Source organism: Engraulis encrasicolus, chromosome 14 (assembly GCF_034702125.1).
Source record: "Engraulis encrasicolus isolate BLACKSEA-1 chromosome 14, IST_EnEncr_1.0, whole genome shotgun sequence".
Taxonomy (NCBI): domain Eukaryota; kingdom Metazoa; phylum Chordata; class Actinopteri; order Clupeiformes; family Engraulidae; genus Engraulis; species Engraulis encrasicolus.
The window spans coordinates 53,384,136-53,403,777 of NC_085870.1; the positions used below are offsets into that span (position 1 = coordinate 53,384,136).

General features: G+C 46.5%; 1 protein-coding gene across 1 annotated transcript; it reads right to left on the minus strand.

The window, feature by feature from the left end:
* Positions 1-17,375: 17,375 nt before the first annotated feature.
* tcf15 (transcription factor 15) lies at positions 17,376-18,541 on the minus strand. The gene is made up of 2 exons (XM_063216621.1): positions 17,973-18,541; positions 17,376-17,709 (listed from the first exon to the last, which is right to left on the minus strand). The coding sequence occupies exons 1-2, from the start codon at positions 18,411-18,413 to the stop codon at positions 17,650-17,652; spliced, it is 501 nt and encodes a 166-aa protein (XP_063072691.1). The 5' UTR covers positions 18,414-18,541; the 3' UTR covers positions 17,376-17,649.
* Between the last annotated feature and the right edge of the window lie 1,101 nt (positions 18,542-19,642).

Consider the following 19,642-nt stretch of genomic DNA (forward strand, 5'->3'; position numbering starts at 1 on the left):
CAAACTTCGACATAAATACGATGTTGCGTCCATATGCTAAACCCGGAAACTTTTGGCGACTACAGAAGCGGCGCCTGTATCTAACGTCATGTACGTGCGGAGGGTTGTACCCATGGCAACCAAAGGAAAGCATGTAGTTCGGAAGTTTTAATGATCAGAAAGGGGTTAGCAATATTGAATTAAAATCGTCATGATTTAACATGTGAATACACCAACATGATGATATGATCCGTTCCACTAATGAGAAAGGGATGCGGGGACACGCTAATGTTCGTTGTTGGCGTGCAACTTATATTTTTGCCAAACCTGAATCTCTATGGCGTGTTGCAATGTAAAAAAAAATCGCCATAGAACCGGAAGTCCAAACGCCGCATACAAGTTGACGTCAACGCTGAAGAACTCTATAGATATGGACAAGTGGGGTCCGTGTGTATTTTTTCATTTGCCCAATAGATTCCACTGGGATTTGAAGGGGCCAAGCAATTTCAGGAGCTGTTCCCAATGACATTCTCATCTGATGGGACTTCTCAACCTTCCTGCCAACGTAATAATTTCCTGCCAATGTAATAGCCTATGGCAACAGTTAGTACGCTGGAAATTATTACGTTGGCCGGGCTATTTCATCACATTACATGCACATTTTTATTACGTTGGCAGGGTTAGGCCTATTACGTGGTGGGAATTTATTCCGGTGGGTGTTAGCCTACACACAGCACATTGAAATAGAGGACTGTAGATGGCAGCAGAAAACCTAGATACTGTGATAAGATATAGACAAATACCGTATATTTTGAAGGCCTAGATTAATATGAAGAATTATTTTTTATATTTTAATATATTTTTTTCCCAAGCTTGAATATTCGATAAAGTGCTACTGTACTACATGGGGTCAAGAGAGCGTTCCAGTCATCAAGTGCCCTCATGGTTAATTTGAGGGGGTACTGGAGGGTCATTTTGTTCCAAAGCAGTTCTTGAGTCCCTCCTATTCTGTCATTGGTAACATTTTACTACGGTAGGCCTACAATAACTACTGTGTACTTTCTGCGTGAGAACAGGGTAACAGAGAGAAGTTACGTGGTATTCAAGTTTGTCAGAGGGCGTGCTCAACTTCGTATAACGTACCACGCACTGATGATGGCTTAAGAGCCGAAACGCGTCTGCTTGTGGACATGGTGGTCATAATAATGAGACTCAGCTTGTGAGTGCGGATTTTTCCTCTTCTCAAAGTTATGTGGTATCTAACAGGTAAAAAGGGGGTAATTACAAAGTAGGCTAAATACCATGTAATACACATATCTCAAGAATCACTATGAAACTATTGTGTATTTTCTAACCATTTTGTCATCTAACTTCTCTCTGTTAGGCCTACCCCCTTTTTACCCATTAGATGTAACTTCTCCCTGTTACCCTGTTGTAACCCAGAAAGTATAACTTCAAAAGCATACATAGTTTCCAAGATCTGGAACCCCAACATTTCAAGACTCATCACACTTTTCACAAATGCAGTTTTCAATGCTTAATATAGCCACAAATAATCAAGGTATGCTATTTTTAAGTACACCTGATAGACAGGATCATATTTGGGATATGACGATCTTTAGGCCTGTAACGCCCTTCCAACTAAAATGTGTCCACATCTGTTTACAGTTTGTATTCCATTCACAGGCTTGAAAAGTGGGCGTGGCACCCACACTTTGGAGGGCATCTCTACAACCATTAGATGTAGGATGCTTCTTGGGATTCTTTCAGTTGGTATCAAAATGTACCTGAGAGAAATGAGGCAAATCGGAGAGGGTCACCTGAGATTCTAGGGAATTTACATGAAATGACCCAAAAAGATAATGTATGTATGTAGCCTACACTCACCGGCCACTATATTAGGAACACCTGATACAACTGTTCATTGAGGCAAATTTCTGATCAGTCAACCACATGGTGGCAACTCAATGCATTTGTGCACATGGTCAAGATGATCTGATGCAGTTCAAACAGAGCATCATAATGGGGTAGAGAGGGGTCATTTCACGTGAAATCAGACACTTTGGGACCCGACCGACACAGGTTCCAATCATACTTGGTGTGCCTGTTTAGTAGCAAGGTAGCACCCCAGAACTGCATTTGTGTGAATCTGACACCAATATTAAGGGAGAAACAGACTAGCAAAGGTTTACATATGAGGGTAGTAGGGATGCACCGATACCGATACTGGTATCGGTATCGGCTCCCGATACTGCTCATTATACTCGTACTCGTACTCGTCAAGCACTTGCCGATACCAGCTACGAGTACTACTGTTAAGGAGGGTGTAGGTATCAGGTGGGTAGGTGGGTGGACTGTATAGGTGCTGGTTAGATGGTTTAGTGTCTTCCTGGTGCGTCTGTAAGAACGCGCTGAGTCCAAAATGCAGTTTAAGGGGTTTTAATGAAGTTGCAGGCAGCACAGTAATACACAGGGTAAATCAGGTCTTAATTCTGGCAATTCTTCTTAATTGTTACTAATTTGCATAATATTCAAACTAGGTGTGTGTGGTAGATCTTCAATGACGCACACAAGGTAAAGAAAGTGTCTTTAGAAGATGAATTAAGTGTCTTTTTATGGCGAAATGTCGGGCCAACCGTCCGTGGCAAACTGACTGGCGCAGCTCTCTTCCACTGAACGGCTCCACACTGAAGATGCGTAATCACTGAGCTTCCCGCGCAACGTGAAGACGTAAGCGCGAGCTCAGAATCTTCAGCGCAGCCAATGGTCTTTCTAACACAGCCGCCCCCACATTCAGGACCGGAATGTGCGCCCAGAAAGGCCATGAGGTAGTTAGGGTACGCTGGTGTCGTCGTCGGGGATCTGGGGCAAGGCGATGACACGAACGATGGGTCGGGTGTACACCTTGTCCTTGATCTTCACCTCCACAGTTCTCACTCGACCGTCAGGACCGAAGAACACCTTCACCACCTTCCCGATCTGCCAGAGTGACCGCGGCAGCAGAGGATCCACCACCATGACCACTGAGTCGACGGCGATGTCAGGAGCTGGAGTTGTCCATTTCCCTCTCATCTGCAGGCCAGGTAAGTAGTTCCGGATGAAGGCAGTCCAGAACCGGTCTGCTAGAACTTGTGAATGCCTCCACCTGCGACGTCCAAGCAGCTCTGTTTGTGGGTAGACCACCTGAGGCAGAGCGCTGTCGGGCCGCCCCATTAACAAGGAATTTGGGGTCACTGGATCCAGGTCAGCTATGTTAGCCGAGACATAGCCCAGAGGTTTGGAGTTGAGTATGGACTCAATCTCAATGAGCACTGTTTGGAGTACCTCTTCGCTCACTGTCTGGGATCCAATGATGGTGTACAGCGCAGCTTTCACTGAGCGGATTTCTCGTTCCCATGCACCGCCGAAATGGGGTGCTGCTGGCGGGTTGAAGTGGAACAAGATCTGCTGAGTGGCTAGGTGCTGCTGGACTTCAGGGCTTAGCTTGGAGAAGGCTTCCGCTAACTCTTTTTCTCCTCCTCGGAAGTTGGTTCCTTGGTCCGAGTATAACTCGGCTGGCTTGCCCCGCCGGGCTATGAATCTCCGAAGAGCCATCAAGAAGGAGTCGAGGTCGATTGAGGTGAGCAGATCCACATACACTGCTCTCGTGGTTAGACACTTGAAGAGAAGTCCCCACCTCTTCTCTGTCCGTCGGCCCACCTTGACTGTCAGTGGACCAAAGCAGTCCATGCCGCAAGAGTAAAATGCAGGCTTGAACAGCCGTAGCCGTGGTGGGGGTAGGTCTGCCATCTTCTGGACAGCAGGCTTAGATCTCCATCGGCAGCAATCAAAGCATTTGCGTTGGTGACGCTTAACTGCCTCGCGGCCTCTGAGGATCCAGACTCTGCGTCTCAATTCAGCGAATACTCGCTCAGGTCCAGGATGGCAAAGCTTAGAGTCATACTCCTGAATCAGCAGCCTCGTATAGGGGTGAGCTGGGTCCAGTACAATGGGATGTACTGCCTCCGGATCCAGTCCCTCCACTCTACGGAGCCGCCCTCCCACTCTGATGACTTGATGGGTTGAGTCAAACTCGGGTGAGAGGCAAAGGAGATGGCTAGACGATGTCACAGGCTTTCCTTTCTGGAGGAGCTCGTAGTCTTCTGGAAAACTGTCTTTCTGTGCATTCTGGAATGCAATCATTTCTGCGGCTTGGTAAGTACTAGCAGGAATCAGTTCAGACTGGTTGGCCGCCCCGTGAAGTTCCTGAGCGAGAGACTCCACTAGGTCCTTCCAGGTCTCGAAGGTTGGCCTGTCTGAGTTGGTGGCAGTACTCAGTCCACAGAAGGCAGAGCGTTTCAGCTCAGTTGGGTCTTCAGAGACCAGGTCAGTGGGTGAAGGAAGAGTTGGCCACTTATCTGGAGGCAACTTCAGGAACTCCGGTCCATCACACCACCTGTTAGGTGTTGTCAGCTCTTGAAGCGGTTTACCTCTCGTGAGGTCATCTGCTGGGTTCTCGGAGGACTCAATGTACCGCCAGGCCTTGAGGTCAGTGAGGTCTTGAATCTCTGCCACCCTGGTTCCGACAAATACCTTGAAGCGGCACGACTCTGAGTGAAGCCACGTGAGGACTGTTGTAGAATCACTCCAGAGCACGACGTGTCGGATCTCCAAGGTGAGCTCTGATCTCAGGAGATTGGCTAACTGAGCTCCTGTGACTGCTGCACACAGCTCCAATCGAGGCATCGAAAGCTGTTTCCTGGGTGCGACTCGTGAGCGTGCAAGGAGAAAGGCAACATGTACTCTCCCCTGGACATCTTCGGACCTCAGATAAGTAACAGCTCCGTACGCCCTCTCGGAGTCATCACAAAAGACGTGGATGTCTCTCTTGGTGTCCGGATGGTCCATGTCAGCAGGAGTGTAGCATCTTGACAGCTGAACTTCAGGTAAGTACTCTAGCTCACTTTCCCAGGTGTGCCACGCAGCCAGCAGATCTTCAGGGAGATTGGGATCGTCCCAGCCTCTTTGCTGGTCCCACAGGCGCTGAACCAATATCTTCGCCCGTGTAGTGTAGGGAAGTATGAACCCGAGTGGGTCATATTGGCTGGCTAGCACTCGATACACGTTGCGCATTGTGATTTGGTCGTAGGTGGCAAGCCTGCTCTTGTAACTGAAGGCATCCGCATCACAGTGCCAGGTCAGGCCTAGGGTTGACTCGTGTGCCTCTGACTTGTCATGGGCTAGCCACAGATCCAACTTGTCGGACCTAGCCTCGGCAGGTAGGTGGTTGATGACCTCAGGCTGATTGCTGGCCCATTGGCGGATTTCGAACCCTCCAAAGGCAAGGAGGGATCTGAGGGAGTTGACTAGCTGTTTCGCTTCTGGTGCAGACTGTAGGCTCTGCAAGCAGTTGTCGACGTAGAAGCAGCGGTCTACTGAGAAGCGTTCCACACTGTTGACGTCTGTGTAGTTGTGAACGTGCTGCTGTAGCGCAAACGTAGCGCAACATGGACTACAAGTAGTGCCGAATGGCAGCACTCTCCACTCGTAGGTCTGAGGTGTCTCTTCTCGGTTCATGTCGCGCCAGATGAAGCGCAGAAGGGGTCGATCTTCAGGCAGTAGCATCACTTGGTGAAACATGCCTTTGATGTCACCACTTATACCCACGCTGTGCTCCCTGAACCGCAGAAGGACTCCCAGCAGGGACGGACTCAGTGTGGGACCAGGTAGCAGGGATTGGTTTAGGCTGACTCCTTGGTACTGAAAGGAACAGTCAAACACAATGCGGTGCTTGCCGTTGTGCTGCACGACGTGATGAGGGATGAACCAACTCTCACCACCAGATGGCGCTGCCTGTGCAGGTAACTTGACTACAACGCCAGATGTCTCCAACTTCTTCACCTCGGCTATGTAGACGTCTACGCTCTCCGGATCCTTAGACAGGCGCTTCTCCAATCCTCTAAGCCGTGGCATGACTGCCTCCATCGGAGCCTGAAGTACTGGAAAGTTCTTCTTCCGCAGTAGTGGGGTGGCATATCTGAGCACGCCGTCGACTTCTGTCCTGATGGTCTTGGCCTCCAGAAGGTCGATGGCTTGCTGGTCTTCCCGCGAGCGTGTCACCTGCTTCTCACACCTCAGTGGCAAGGTGTCTAGTTGCCAGAGCTTCTCCACATTCCGACGCAGCTCCACTTCTAACGGACTAAGTGAGGTGAACAGACATTCAGTCCCACCAGGATATCGCGGGCATTTTCTCAAAAAATCGCGGTCGGAATTGCCAGATGGTGCATGAGGATTTCCAGAAAATCGTGATAAAAGTTGCGGAGCTTCTTACTGTGTTGTTGCGATTTTGTTGCGGCATGAAGTGAAAGGTGCGATTTTTGTTGCGATTTTTAATGTGTTTCCCCACGCTTGAAAGTAAAGAACACTGCCACATTCCAGTCCTCTGGTGTTTTTATATTATTTCCATTTTTATATTATAATTTTGGTCCTTAAGCAAAGCAGGGAAGCGGCCAGGGCAAGTTTTGAATGCCGTGAAGAGTTCCATCTCTTTCATGCTGCCATTACGACACCCTTCATTACAATGCTGTTTATGGCCGTTTGACTCTGTTTTAAATGTCATCACCGTTTCAAATTGTAAGCATACAAACTTCGTATCATGTCGATATCCATTCCTGACTTAAACAGTGGATACATAATTAACTATAGGCGGGCGGAATTGGGCATGTCCACCCAGTTGAAAAGGGTAGGCTACGTGGTGACAGGAACTCTTGTGACTGAAATCCTGGTTAATGTGAGTCGTCTGCTACACATAGCCTGCCTGTGTCGGCGTTTAATTTTCAAGCTTGTCAAAAGCAACACAAATAAAAGCAGAGGGAGGGGTCGCTTTCGCTGTTCTCCTGCGCCGTCAGCCGGTGTCCTGTCTATATGAGCGACCCATCGAGATGTGATTCTCTTCGCTACTGAGCATGCGCACGCATGCGCACACCCTCGCGGTGGTTTTCGCGGGTTATTGCCCATCGAATTGTGAGACCGCAAGTTACGATAGGATCCCCTGAGACTGTCAACTTTAGTGACTCAAACGGCAGCGCACGTTACGATAGGATCTCCTGAGACTGTCAACTTTAGTGACTCAAACTGTAGCCTATGTCCTCCTGAGGTTACCACCAGTCATCCATAGTAGTTAGCCTACAGCCTGTCCACCGACTGTCATGGACTGAAAGTTGCGATACCGGTATATCCCCTGGGGGGAAACGGGAAATAGGGTATCATCCAGCAGATCATTGGAAAATCTGCGAAATAGCGTGGCCTCGTACATTTGCTACTTTGTTGCCTAACCGTAATCGCTCACACACTCAGCCTCGAACATGTAACATCGATCAGAAAAGACTATTTATGTAGGCTAGAGGAGGCGTTCTCATTGCAAAATGGAAAAAATCGCCACCTCTGATTGAGCTGTCAAAATGCTCCCTCCACCCTTTTCACTCAAGAATTTGAATCGACTGCATTGTAAAATGCCTCAACATGGTAATAAGAAATGCACTGGTGGGGATGTTATGAAAATATGATTCCGGTCATTAAAAGACAGATATCTGCCAAAACAAAGCCACAATACGCTATCTGCTGGGAATATCTAATATGTTTATCCCCATAGCACATGATTTCATGTAGCAATTTGCCTTGCGAGCCCACGTCGCATTGAAACCAAACCAACAGCAAATGATTGCATTAAACAACCCGTAGCCAGGCCCTGATCCCAAACACTTTCTCCAGTATTTGCGCAAACTCAACTCAGTCTCTTTCATATAACTTTTCTTAACTTGCTCAAACGAGAGGCTCACGGTTGTCAGCAGCCGCATGTTCTTATTAAACTCCGCACGAACGATTGCACACCCCTGTCCGTGAAATAAACGTAATGGTTATTAAAACAGTCCTACGTGGATCGATTGAAACGCCTCCCGCGGAAAGTCAAAGTCGCTCATTTAGATGAGGCATCGCAAATCGATAGAACACCACTATCGAATAGAGCGACCGGTCGCTCATCTCGACGAGGCAACACATCTCGACAGAACACCGGCTTTAAATTAACGACTGATGATCATCATTCCATGTACCGAGGATGGAGTTCACATATTTCCTGTTGTGAAGGGTGCTTGCTGAATAATGTTCAGAAATTATACTAATTCTGGTGCTCTTGTGAATATAAAAGACGAGATTGTTATCTAGGCTATAAAACACCACGTCGCCTGCAGAACGGAGGTCTCAGCTGTCAATCAATACCGTCAATCGCACAAGGAAGAGAGAAGGAGAGGGAGAGACAGAAAGCAGGCCTAGTTTTCCAACTTAGTCCCACAGCTTTCCAACATGTCTGCTCTGGTTTTATTCATGTTCAGTGTTCCTTGCCCGTTTGACCGCGCCAGGTTAAACGAAAGTGATTTGACGACACGGTCACCACGGTCACCAAGTGCTCTTATCCAGCCATAGCCCAATTTGCGCGAAAGAGATTACTATATCGGCCAGGCACGCACGCAGCATTCACAATGAAGGATGGAAATAACTCCTTTGTTGTGGACAAGGCATTTGCGCATCTCAATTCGGAGGGAAAATGTTGCCTTCTGTATGCGCACAAGTCAAACACCAGCAGGTGGACCGCTTTAGAAAAAAGAAAACATCTTGTTGTAGGAGCCCTATACTTGGCGTAATGTAGGCCTAGACGACTGTCATGAAGTGTTCATTATATATTGTAGGCCTAGCACATTTTAAAAATGTAGGCCTATTGGTTATGCCAGACTAGTGGTCATACATTTTCCCTCCTGTCACCATGCGAGCAGACGCGCAATGAGAACGTGGCGTTTCCTACATTCGTATTTATTAGTTTTTTCCCCCTCACCGACAACTTTGTACATGCATAGTAAAGTGCTGGGACTGATTGCTAGGTTACTTTTTTATTGTATTTTTTATTGTATTATCCTTTTTGAAAGGAAGTTTGTCGACGTCAGTGAAGTCAGGAGCGCAACATGGATTGGTTCAAAGTGTTCAAAGTTGCGGGAAATCGCGGTGATTGGTTAAAGCTGCGCTCTCGCGCAGAATTCGCGGGAATTCATTGAAGTTGCGAAAAACGACGCGATCGCAACATCGCGATTTCCTGGGGGGACTGGACACTGCTGGGATGATAACTGCAGCTCGGTAAGCCTGGACGGTCCCCGGAGAGTCCAACCAAGTCTTGTCTTGATCGCAGCTGGGCCGCCAGGGGGTCCAAGACGTACAGGCTCGAGCGGAGTTATCAGGTGAGGGTTGTCTGCTCCTATGAGGAGGGTAGGGCTCACTCTGTCGAAGGCTTGCAGCGGGATGTCCTGGAGATGCTTGTACTTGAGCTTCAGGCTGTCCACTGGGTAGGTGTGATCAGCAAGGCTGAGACGCTCTGCAGTGAAGGCGTCCGTGATCACAAAGGCTCTGTGAGGTTGAGTGATGGGTGACACTCGGAAGGTCACTGTCATGCCAGGTAGGGTCTGCACATCATGTCGAATGGTGCGCAGGGCTAATGTCTCTGAGGGTCCGCGTAGACCAAGTTTCTGCGTAGCAGCAGGTAGCAGGATTGTGCGTTCGGAGCCATCATCTAATACTGCTGAAGGAGGACCCGGACTACTTTCAGGAGGACTCGACTGCACTCACCTGGTCTGTTGAGGTACAGCGTTTCAGTCGCAGAGGTAACCGGAGGTGTCCCATCCTTCACAGGCTTGGTGTTGACGTCGTGCAGTATCTGAAGATGTTTACCTTGGCACTTACTGCAGGGCTTCTTAAGGGTACACTCTGCTGCGGTGTGTCCTCTGCCACACCGCCAACAGCGGCGGTTGCTCTTAATCCACTGAGCGATTTGGGCCTTATCAAAGGACTTAAAGGTGTCGCACTGACTTAAGAAGTGCTCACTTGAGTCACAGTAGGGGCAGTAGGGCTGTGGCTTCTTCTTGCTTGTGCCCTCAGGCTTCTTTGGGGGTTCCCGTTGCTTGGCAGTGGTCTCCTCACTCCCATGGAGAACCGTAGCAGGACGAGTGGATTTAGGATTAGGTTTCTGAGACTGCTTAGCACCTGGCTTGGATTCCCAGAGATTAGGTTGGCCTTCACTGTCCTGGCACCATGCCTCATGCTTCAGCCACTCCGAGAAGTCTACCAGGTTGTAGCGCATCCGTGCCTGCAGGAACATACTCCTACGGAACGCTGAACGCAGGTCTGTGGGGAGTTTGCTTAATAGCCTTTCCACGTGAGATCCACATTGGAGTTCCACGGCTCCTTCCGGCCCCAGTGTCTTCAACATCCCAACTAAGGCGCATACATCTAGGGCAAAGCTCTGGAATGCCTTGGCGTCTCCCTGACGCAGGTCTGCAGCATTCATGACTGTAGCTATCTTCTTCAGCGCCAACTTCTGGGGTCTTCCAAACTTCTCTGTCAAAGCCGCCATTGTATCCGTGTAAGGAGTAAGAGAGTGCAAGTAGGCGTCGGCAACCAGACGAGCTTCGTCTAACTTGAGATGATCCAGCAGAACTTGATAGCAGAACAGCTCTGTAGCATCAGGAGGTAGGAGGTTGCCTAAGGCCTGCTTGAGGCGCGTGAACTGGCTAGGATCAGGCTTTGTCAGGTCTGGAATGGTAGGTATGGGTCCTCTGTAGGTTCTCTCGCTGAGAAACGCTAGAGGTTTCCGATCTGGCCTACCATGGGTGGTAGGACGAAGCGCTTGTGTATGCTGAGTATGTGCATATGTGGGCTGAGGGGGGTTGGTTGGCTGTAACGGACCTGAAGACATTGGCGGATACTGACTAGGCACAGCAGGTTGTGGATAACCGTAGGAGTAGGTTTGGCTACTAGCAGCAGGATACTGGGATTGGTTGCTACCATAGGGATGACTTTGAGACTGAGCAGGTGCAGGCTGATAGCTAGGCATTGCTGACCTGCTTGATTCCTTGATGGCTTGCAGCTCACTCATCATCTTGGTGATGTTGTCCATCAGGAACTGCTCTCTCGTGTCGGCAGGTGAAGACTGCAGCACGGCAGGAGTGACTTGTGGGCGGTAGGCTGGCTGGTTATACGGTGGTTGACTGAGTGGCAACGGTGCTGAGTTAGCCCTCGGAACAGGTGCACTAGCCCTTGGAGGTATGGGCTGAAATGCAGAAGCGGCACGTTGTTGCAGATGAGGATTAGGTGCTGAGGCCTGGGCATCGAGGGGGAGCTGGTGATAGGAGGCTATGCTACCACCATAGGGACTCTGAACTAACTGTTCACGATGCACAGCTTCAGTCTGTCTACTGTAGGCATCTACATGTGCTCTTTGCATGTCAAGGCCCACCAGGGGTCTAGCAGGTCTGTGGTCCGGTCCTGGGGGTATCCCTAGACGGGCTTCGGGCTTGACTAGGTGTTGCAAGTTGTCAGCTGCAGGTGCAGCAGGCCACTCATCAATCGTTGCGTAATCCAACTGGCTACTGGGGCTCACTGAGAGAAATGGCTGAGGCGTCATCCTCATGGCTCCATCCTCCCTCATCTCCTGATGCCTGTCTTCCTGACCCTGTGCATACTGTGCTGCATTAGCGACATCTGACTGTGCTGGCGGTCTCCGGCCTACAAGTTGGACTTCATAGTCCTGGAGGTAAGCAGGCTGATGAGACTGACGCGTGGGACGGACTGCCCCAGGTAAAGGGATGTCTGCAATGCTATGCGCACGCTGCATTTTGTTTATTTAGGTGTCCAAAAAGGCACAAATAACCATCCGGCTCGAAGGACCCTTGTTAAGGAGGGTGTAGGTATCAGGTGGGTAGGTGGGTGGACTGTATAGGTGCTGGTTAGATGGTTTAGTGTCTTCCTGGTGCGTCTGTAAGAACACGCTGAGTCCAAAATGCAGTTTAAGGGGTTTTAATGAAGTTGCAGGCAGCACAGTAATACACAGGGTAAATCAGGTCTTAATTCTGGCAATTCTTCTTAATTGTTACTAATTTGCATAATATTCAAACTAAGTGTGTGTGGTAGATCTTCAATGACGCACACAAGGTAAAGAAAGTGTCTTTAGAAGATGAATTAAGTGTCTTTTTATGGCGAAATGTCGGGCCAACCGTCCGTGGCAAACTGACTGGCGCAGCTCTCTTCCACTGAACGGCTCCACACTGAAGATGCGTAATCACTGAGCTTCCCGCGCAACGTGAAGACGTAAGCGCGAGCTCAGAATCTTCAGCTCAGCCAATGGTCTTTCTAACAACTACTATTACTCAAAACAATGCAAAATCTTGTCATGTGCTGTGGACTTGAAATCAGCATGGAAAAAAGTGCCACCTCATACATTTACTAACATTTAAATCTACATGGAAATGGACAATAAAAATATCACAGGTGGAAAAAAACAAGGCCATGCATTTATTTTCATTGTATTTTGGTGGTAAAAGGTATCGGTATCGGTACTCGGTATCGGCAAGTACACAGTACACACATTAATGTACTCGTACTTGTATCGGTTTCCAAAAAAGTGGTATCGGTGCATCCCTAGAGGGTAGGACACTATACATTCAGCCTTGATTATATCAGTCAGTATAAGACGCCAAAAGATGTCTGTGGTGTAATTTGAAAGCTGTTTTCTGGCTCTACAAATTATACAAACAGCATGGAGTACAACAACCCTCAGAATATGAATTATGATAAATTGAAGAAAAAAAATTTGAATATAAAAAAGCCTTATATTTTAAAATGGCCAGTTCCTTGTCTAAACGTAGCCTGCAATGTCATGAACAACACCTGAAATGCTGGTGTTTGGTTCTTTATTCATTTCAGAGATAATGGGACTCAAAAATATGGCATCATACAGAATACCTAATAATATGGTAATCCTATAGTAATATCACATGACAGCATGTCTATTGGAATATGCGAAGGAAGGAGATGGTCCATGAGGATGCAGGAAGTTCACCTCTCAAGTTTCACCTCTCCAGTGCTCGTCATACATTCCTCAACACATGTTAGCCACCAGTTGCCATCATATACAGCTTATATATATATATTAAATCCTTTACTGGGCTTATTTTTTCAACCCTGCCTTCTCTGAATGCTGAAAATGGTCTAGCTTCCACTGAGTCCATTGACAATGGGCAGAAGGTGTGTAGTTTTTCAGTACCTGGAATAGGGACCGGTGAGGGTGCAGGGCCCACCGGGAAAATGCCTGTTATGCCAGATGACCAGTCCAGCCCTGTCCCTGACACTACTCTATTACTACTTTATTAAAACTCATTTCAACCTTTATGTCCCATTATCTCTGAAATGAATAAAGAATCAAACACCCCAGGTGTTGTTTATGACCTTACAGGCTATGTTTAGACAAGAAACCAGCCATTTTAAAATACACTTTTTTTGATATTCAATTTTTAATTTTTTAATGTATCATAGTTCATATTTTGAAGATTGTTGTATAGCATGCTGTCTGTGTAATATGTAGAGCCAGAAAAGAGCTTTCAAACAACACCTCAGACATCTTTTTGTGACCAACACTGACTGATATAATCAAGGCTGAATGTATAGTGTCCTACCCTCATATGTAAACCTTTGCTCGTCTGTTTCTCCCTTAATATTGGTGTCAGATTCACACAAATGCAGTTCTGGGGTGCTACCTTGCTACTAAACAGGCACACAAAGTATGATTGAAATCTTTGTTGGTCGGGTCCCAAAGTGTCTGATTTCACGTGAAATGACCCAAAGGTTATTTAAATGACTTTGAACATGCTTGGTTGTTGGTGCCGAAGGGCTTGATTTGAGTATTTCAGAAAAGACTGATCTACTGGGATATTCACACACAACCATCTCTAGAGTTTACAAAGAATGGTAAGAAAAAGAGAAAAAAAAACGCAGTGAGCAGCGATTCTGTGGGCAAAAATGGCTTGTTGATGGCAGAGGTCAGAGGAGAATGGCCTGACTGATTTGCGCTAATACAAAGGCAACATTAAATCAAATAACCACTCATTACAACCGAGGTATGCATAAGACGAGAATGCCTGATTACACAGCACATCAAATCTTGAGGCAAATGGGCCACAGCAGCAGAAAACCACATTTGTTGCCACTCCTGTCAGCTAAGAACAAGAAAATGAGGCAACAATTTGGACAGGCTCACCAAAAACGACAGTAGAAGATTGGGAAAATATTGCCTGGTCTTATGAGTCTTGATATCTACTGCAACACTCAGGTGGAATGGTCAGAATTTGGCGTCAACAACGTGAAAACATGGGTCAACCCTGCCTTACACCAACATTTCAGGGTGGAGATATAATGGCATAAGGATATTTTCTTAGCACAATTTGGGCCAATTAGTACCAATTTATCTTTGTTTGAATGCCACAGCCTACCCGAGTATTGTTGCAGGCAGTTCTGAAGGCAAAAGGGGGTCCAATCCAGCAATAGAGAGGTGTTCCTAATGAAGTGGCCGGTGAGTGTATATTGTGAGTCTATTTTCAAATTTTAACCATTAATAAAATCAAATCATATGAAAACAAAAAACAGTGTCACAGCTTGTACTCTAACATCAGAAATATTTGGCAAGGAAATGTATGGATCCTATTTGTCCACATATCAAAATCAAGGCCCGGGGGCACACAAGATCATTTCACATTGCAGCGTGTGGTAGTTGGCCTACATTAATTTATATTACTATGACATGAAAACAAATGTTGGTATTTAGTATTTATGAGAGGGCCCAGACCCAAGGCCCAGTACAGTTAATCAGTGATATATCCCATTCATGAATACAGTGTAACAGAGTATGTTAAGAAGACACATTGAACTACCATATTCATATGATGGGAGTGTTTGTGAAATATGTCCAGCTTTAAGCAGGCTCCTGGTACTATAGATGTAGGCCATTTTTTGAGTTAATATTGAGTTTGGCCAATGATTTAAGGCTGTCTTAATCTGTTTGTCAAATTATTGAGTAACTGCATAACAGCAAAAGGGGAGCATCAGAGGTGTAGATGACAGTGATTCAGTGAATACAAGTAAAAGCAGCGGCAAAATTAGCTCAATCATGCTGGAATAAAAGTAAAACCATGTCAATTTGTGTATCTGTTTTCTCTGTGGTGCAGTACACATTATGGAAATAGCATGATAGATAAAACCATTCAAGCTCAATAATTCCTTTATTAAAACATTCCTTTATTAAAGGTTTGTCATCGGTTTACTTGCCTTTGGATCATGTAAAGTAAAGTGACTGTATAAGAAATCACTGTGAAGGATCCCTCTGTCTAATTTGTCTTGGCAATTTCCCTTCAACTCAGTGACCCTTCCACTCCAAACGGAGAACTAGTGACAATGCTCCTGTTTCCGTTTTTTAGGAAGGTAGGCGCTGCTATCTTCCCATGAGACGTGAACTTGCCCCGGGGTATTGTTTTATTATTTGGACAGAATGGGAGGGATCACCGGATCCAAGAATTTTCACCTCTGGCCCAGCACCTTAGCCTCCAGTGGACCCTACGCAACCTCCCATTCTCACGGAGCAGGGAGCGGGGGAAGTCCAAAAGTGCCCTGCAATCAGACCTCACCACCAGCCTGTTGCTGGCACCAGCTGAAGTGTTAAACAATGACAAACAAGATTTTATTCGGTTGCCACAACAGACGCAATGCAATGTTTTTTTTAACTTTAAAACGAGTCATAAAAAGATTAGGATAGTGGCGAACTGTTTCAGGTCCAGCACACATTTGTTTGAAGTGATGTTGTGAAATGCACCTTTAAGTAGCCAAATGACCCCATGAAACATTAGCATTTGTGGAGTGTCGTCAAAGTGAGGCAGCATGCACCATTGCTCAATAATACGCCCATGCATTGTTAAAAACAGTTGGCTTACATTAAAAAAAGTTTGTTGACTCTTGCTCCCTGTCCGCACATTATGAAAGTGATTTTGATGTGTCGGATCTTACTCTGCTCAGCTGTGTTTGGGCCTGTTTACACCAGACCAGACCATTCCCCAAACTACAATCCTTACCCTGCATGTGTATGGTGCAGGCGTGCAGAGGTGGAGCAGGCTGAATGGGAGGGAGCTCCAAATGATGTCAGAGCTGGCTGAGCCCCAGACACCTCGGCAGGCGTCCCCCCCAGGGCTCGTCCACACAAATGCGTTCCTTCCTGCCTCTCTACAACATCCTCCGGTGCCGGGGCCCACGGGAGCAATTTGCTCTGGGCTGGGGGCCAAGGCGATAGGTTGAGACCCCGACCATCTCTGGCAGCTGCAAAGTCAAATGGCCCATGGAAAGGTGACATGACTTATAGAACCCTTTATCACCTGAAGTAATTGAGCTGGAGACAAACTGCATTCATACGTTTGCAGTTGTAGGCCTATATACACACATACTGTACACAATGCCAGTTTACACTGACCGTGCACTGGACACAGATAAATGCTTAAACTGCACATATGGTCATAGGGTGTTACATGTCTGTGTTGGTGTTTTAATTCATCCAGGATATGGCGAGTTACGTAGACTGCTTTCCTTCGTTTTCAGGCAGCATGATGACAGTGCTACTTTATTCACTGGTCAAAATATAGCAAAATTGGTCCATGGACCTACCGCATAAACAGAACACAGCATGCCCATGGGGGTTACTTAGTTGTGTGTGGTCAACATCTCGTCACAGATTAGGTCTGTAAACACGCAACCACACACTTACACATTCACACAAAACTCACATGTTCCTTTTACTCTCTCTCTCTCTCTCTCTCTCTCTCTCTCTCTCTCTCTCTCTCTCTCTCTCTCTCCCTCTCTGTCTCCTGCTCCACATGTTTCCCCTCAGAGTGTTCTGTGACTCACTCCTTTGACACAACAGCAGCTGTGGGTTCAAGCTGAAAAATACAGGTATTATTGGCTGTGACTAATCTAAAGCAGACCTGCATAAATCTGTCTTGTGACTTCATTGTGACCCATTAAAACCGTTCCTCAAGTTTTCTTGCCCTTGACTTCTGAAAAGTGAAGCATATTACTGTTAGCCGATAAACCTCCATCAGACTCCTTGAACCCTGTTCTTGGTCATCGATAGGCTATCAGAATTCACACACACACACACACACACACACACACACACACACACACACACACACACACACACACACACACACACACACACACACACACACACACACACACACACAACACAGCAATATATATTATACAGAGAAACCACCGGAGATGAACTCACTAAAAAGCAAGGCCAATTTTTTTTCTTCCTCAACATGGGACTCACTGATATCTAGGGTGTAACATCAGCTGTGAATGAGTCATCTTTTGGGGTTGTCTGATTTCTTTACCCTTACAATAAATACATGCAGTTAATAACTAATTAAAGAATACAGCTGAGCTATTAGGGACTCTTGATTTCATGTGCTGACTCACAAATATTTTTTTAAGAGTTTAAATAGTGTAAAAATATAGATTTAATGAAAAATTCACAATTCACAAAGACATGCAATGCACAGAAATGTATCACAAATAGTCCATTGATTTGGCGCACGCCGACCGGCACAGTGGGAAGACTATACATCCAGTGAGTTGTATATTTGTTCAACTCTGAAGAGCTGCTTGATTGCATTGGAATCTGTGGCAGCTACAATAAAATCCTCTGTAAAGTCCAAGAGCTGATGCCAGGTTTCATGCGTACAGTAAACCTCGAAATGTCGCCTCATCTTCGGTCTACCGATGGCTCACACGCGCCTTGCAGTGTAGTTTTTGGCAGTCTTTCCCATCTTTTATCTAGAGGAACAGAAACACAAATAAACAAATGAGCGAAAACGTCACTAAAACTGTCCTGACACATGTCCCTTATTTATTTTATTAGGGGAGGTGTTATATCCGAGCAAGTCAGAGTTATGGGTACCGAGTTTATGACCTCTCCAAATTCCTCCCGTTAAGCGCTGTTGCGCTTGGCTTGTATGCGCGCACCAAATCCCGGGGTGTTTGTTCTTTTCCACATGCTTACATGTGCGCAAAGAGCAATTCGGACGTATCTTACTTACCCCTCTGCGTTGGTTCCTCAGGCAAAATGTGCAGATGGTTCGGGGCTGCTTCCCTTCAACCAGGGGCGCGCTGAGGCACGGCTGTCCCTCCAGATGCCCATTCTCGGTAATGAGAACGTTGGCCAAGTGAGAGATGTAGCTTGATGCTAAACGAAGAGTTTCGATTTTGGAGAGTTTTCTGTCCACAGGCTCGGTTGGGATGAGTGTTCGGAGAGCAGTAAAGGCAGTGTTGACGTTTTGTGTCCGTTCACGTTCCCGCGCGTTAGCAGAGTTGCGCTGCCTCACCACCACTATCCCTCCCCGCTTCGCGCCGTTGCTGCATCCGTAGATTTGCTCCGAACTGCTGTCGCTTCCACTGTGGTTTTCTTCATCCTCCGACATTAAACTTAAATCCGTGTAGGAGTACTGGGACGCAAGAGTCCTCAGCATCGTGAAAGCCATGATCTAAGCAACTATTTGCGTTTTTAAAAGAATTTGGATACGCTACTCTTAAACAGTGTGTCTTGGCATAAGCACCGTCCCGGCCAGTGGTTATCCTACCCATATAAAGAACTTGACCTGCTCCACGTGTCTTGGCACCAGATATGACAACAAGCATCGAGGAGCTGGCTTTTTAATTGCGGTCCTCTCGGGGGAGGAGCCGGTCACTTGCAGACCTCTCGCCCCATGAGGTCTCAACGCAGCCCATGCCCATGATAACACGTTCTAAACTTTCTTTCTGTCTTTGCTTGTTTGTTTATTTGCTTGTTTTTTTAGTTTGTCTGTACCTTTCTTTCTTTCTTTCTTTCTTTCTTTCTTTCTTTCTTTCTTTCTTTCTTTCTTTCTTTCTTTCTTTCTTCATCTATCTAACCCCTCCTGGCAGCCGCACTTGTTGTTCTGTATATTTCCTGTGCACTTTGTATTTGCTTGTGATGTTGGCTTGATTATGTCCTCTTTTGAAAGTCGCTTTGGTTATAAAGCGTCTGCCAAATGCAATGTAATGTAATGTAATGTGATGTAATGTAATCTATCTTTCTATCTATCTATCTATCTATCTATCTATCTATCTATCTATCTATCTATCTATCTATCTATCTATCTATCTATCTATCTATCTATCTATGCAATTTGGAAAAGATTGCAAAAACACTTGTCTCTTGCTGTGAGCTCAGGGAGCCATTGTAGAAAACCATGACTGCACAGTAATATTGTTTACTGCATAGCCAACTGTACTATACTGTATCACAACATATGGGTCACATAAAGAGACGTTCCATCTTCTCACGCACACTCTTCCCAACTGTGAGGATGTTTCAGCTTTAATGGCCAATTAGTACGTCAATGATTACCGTGTCCCGTGTGTCCTCAGTGGGCTCCTTAAAACAAATGTTTAGTCTCACATGGGAGTGTGACTAAAATATCCCCCTGCCCATTTCTCTCTCTCTCTCTCTCTCTCTCTCTCTCTCTCTCTCTCTCTCTCTCTCTCTCTCTCTCTCTCTCTCTCTCTCTCTCTCTCAGTAGCAGTAACTGCCAGTGGTCTACTAAAAGTGTGTTCGATGGGCTAATGGGTTTATCTCAAAGTAAACAGCCTGCAGATGCTGGGTGTGATTGAGTGACACTTTCTGTGGGAAAGCCAAATGGCCAGCACGTTTGCAGAGGCTTCCCAGAGCTGGTGCCATCAAAGCGAAGCA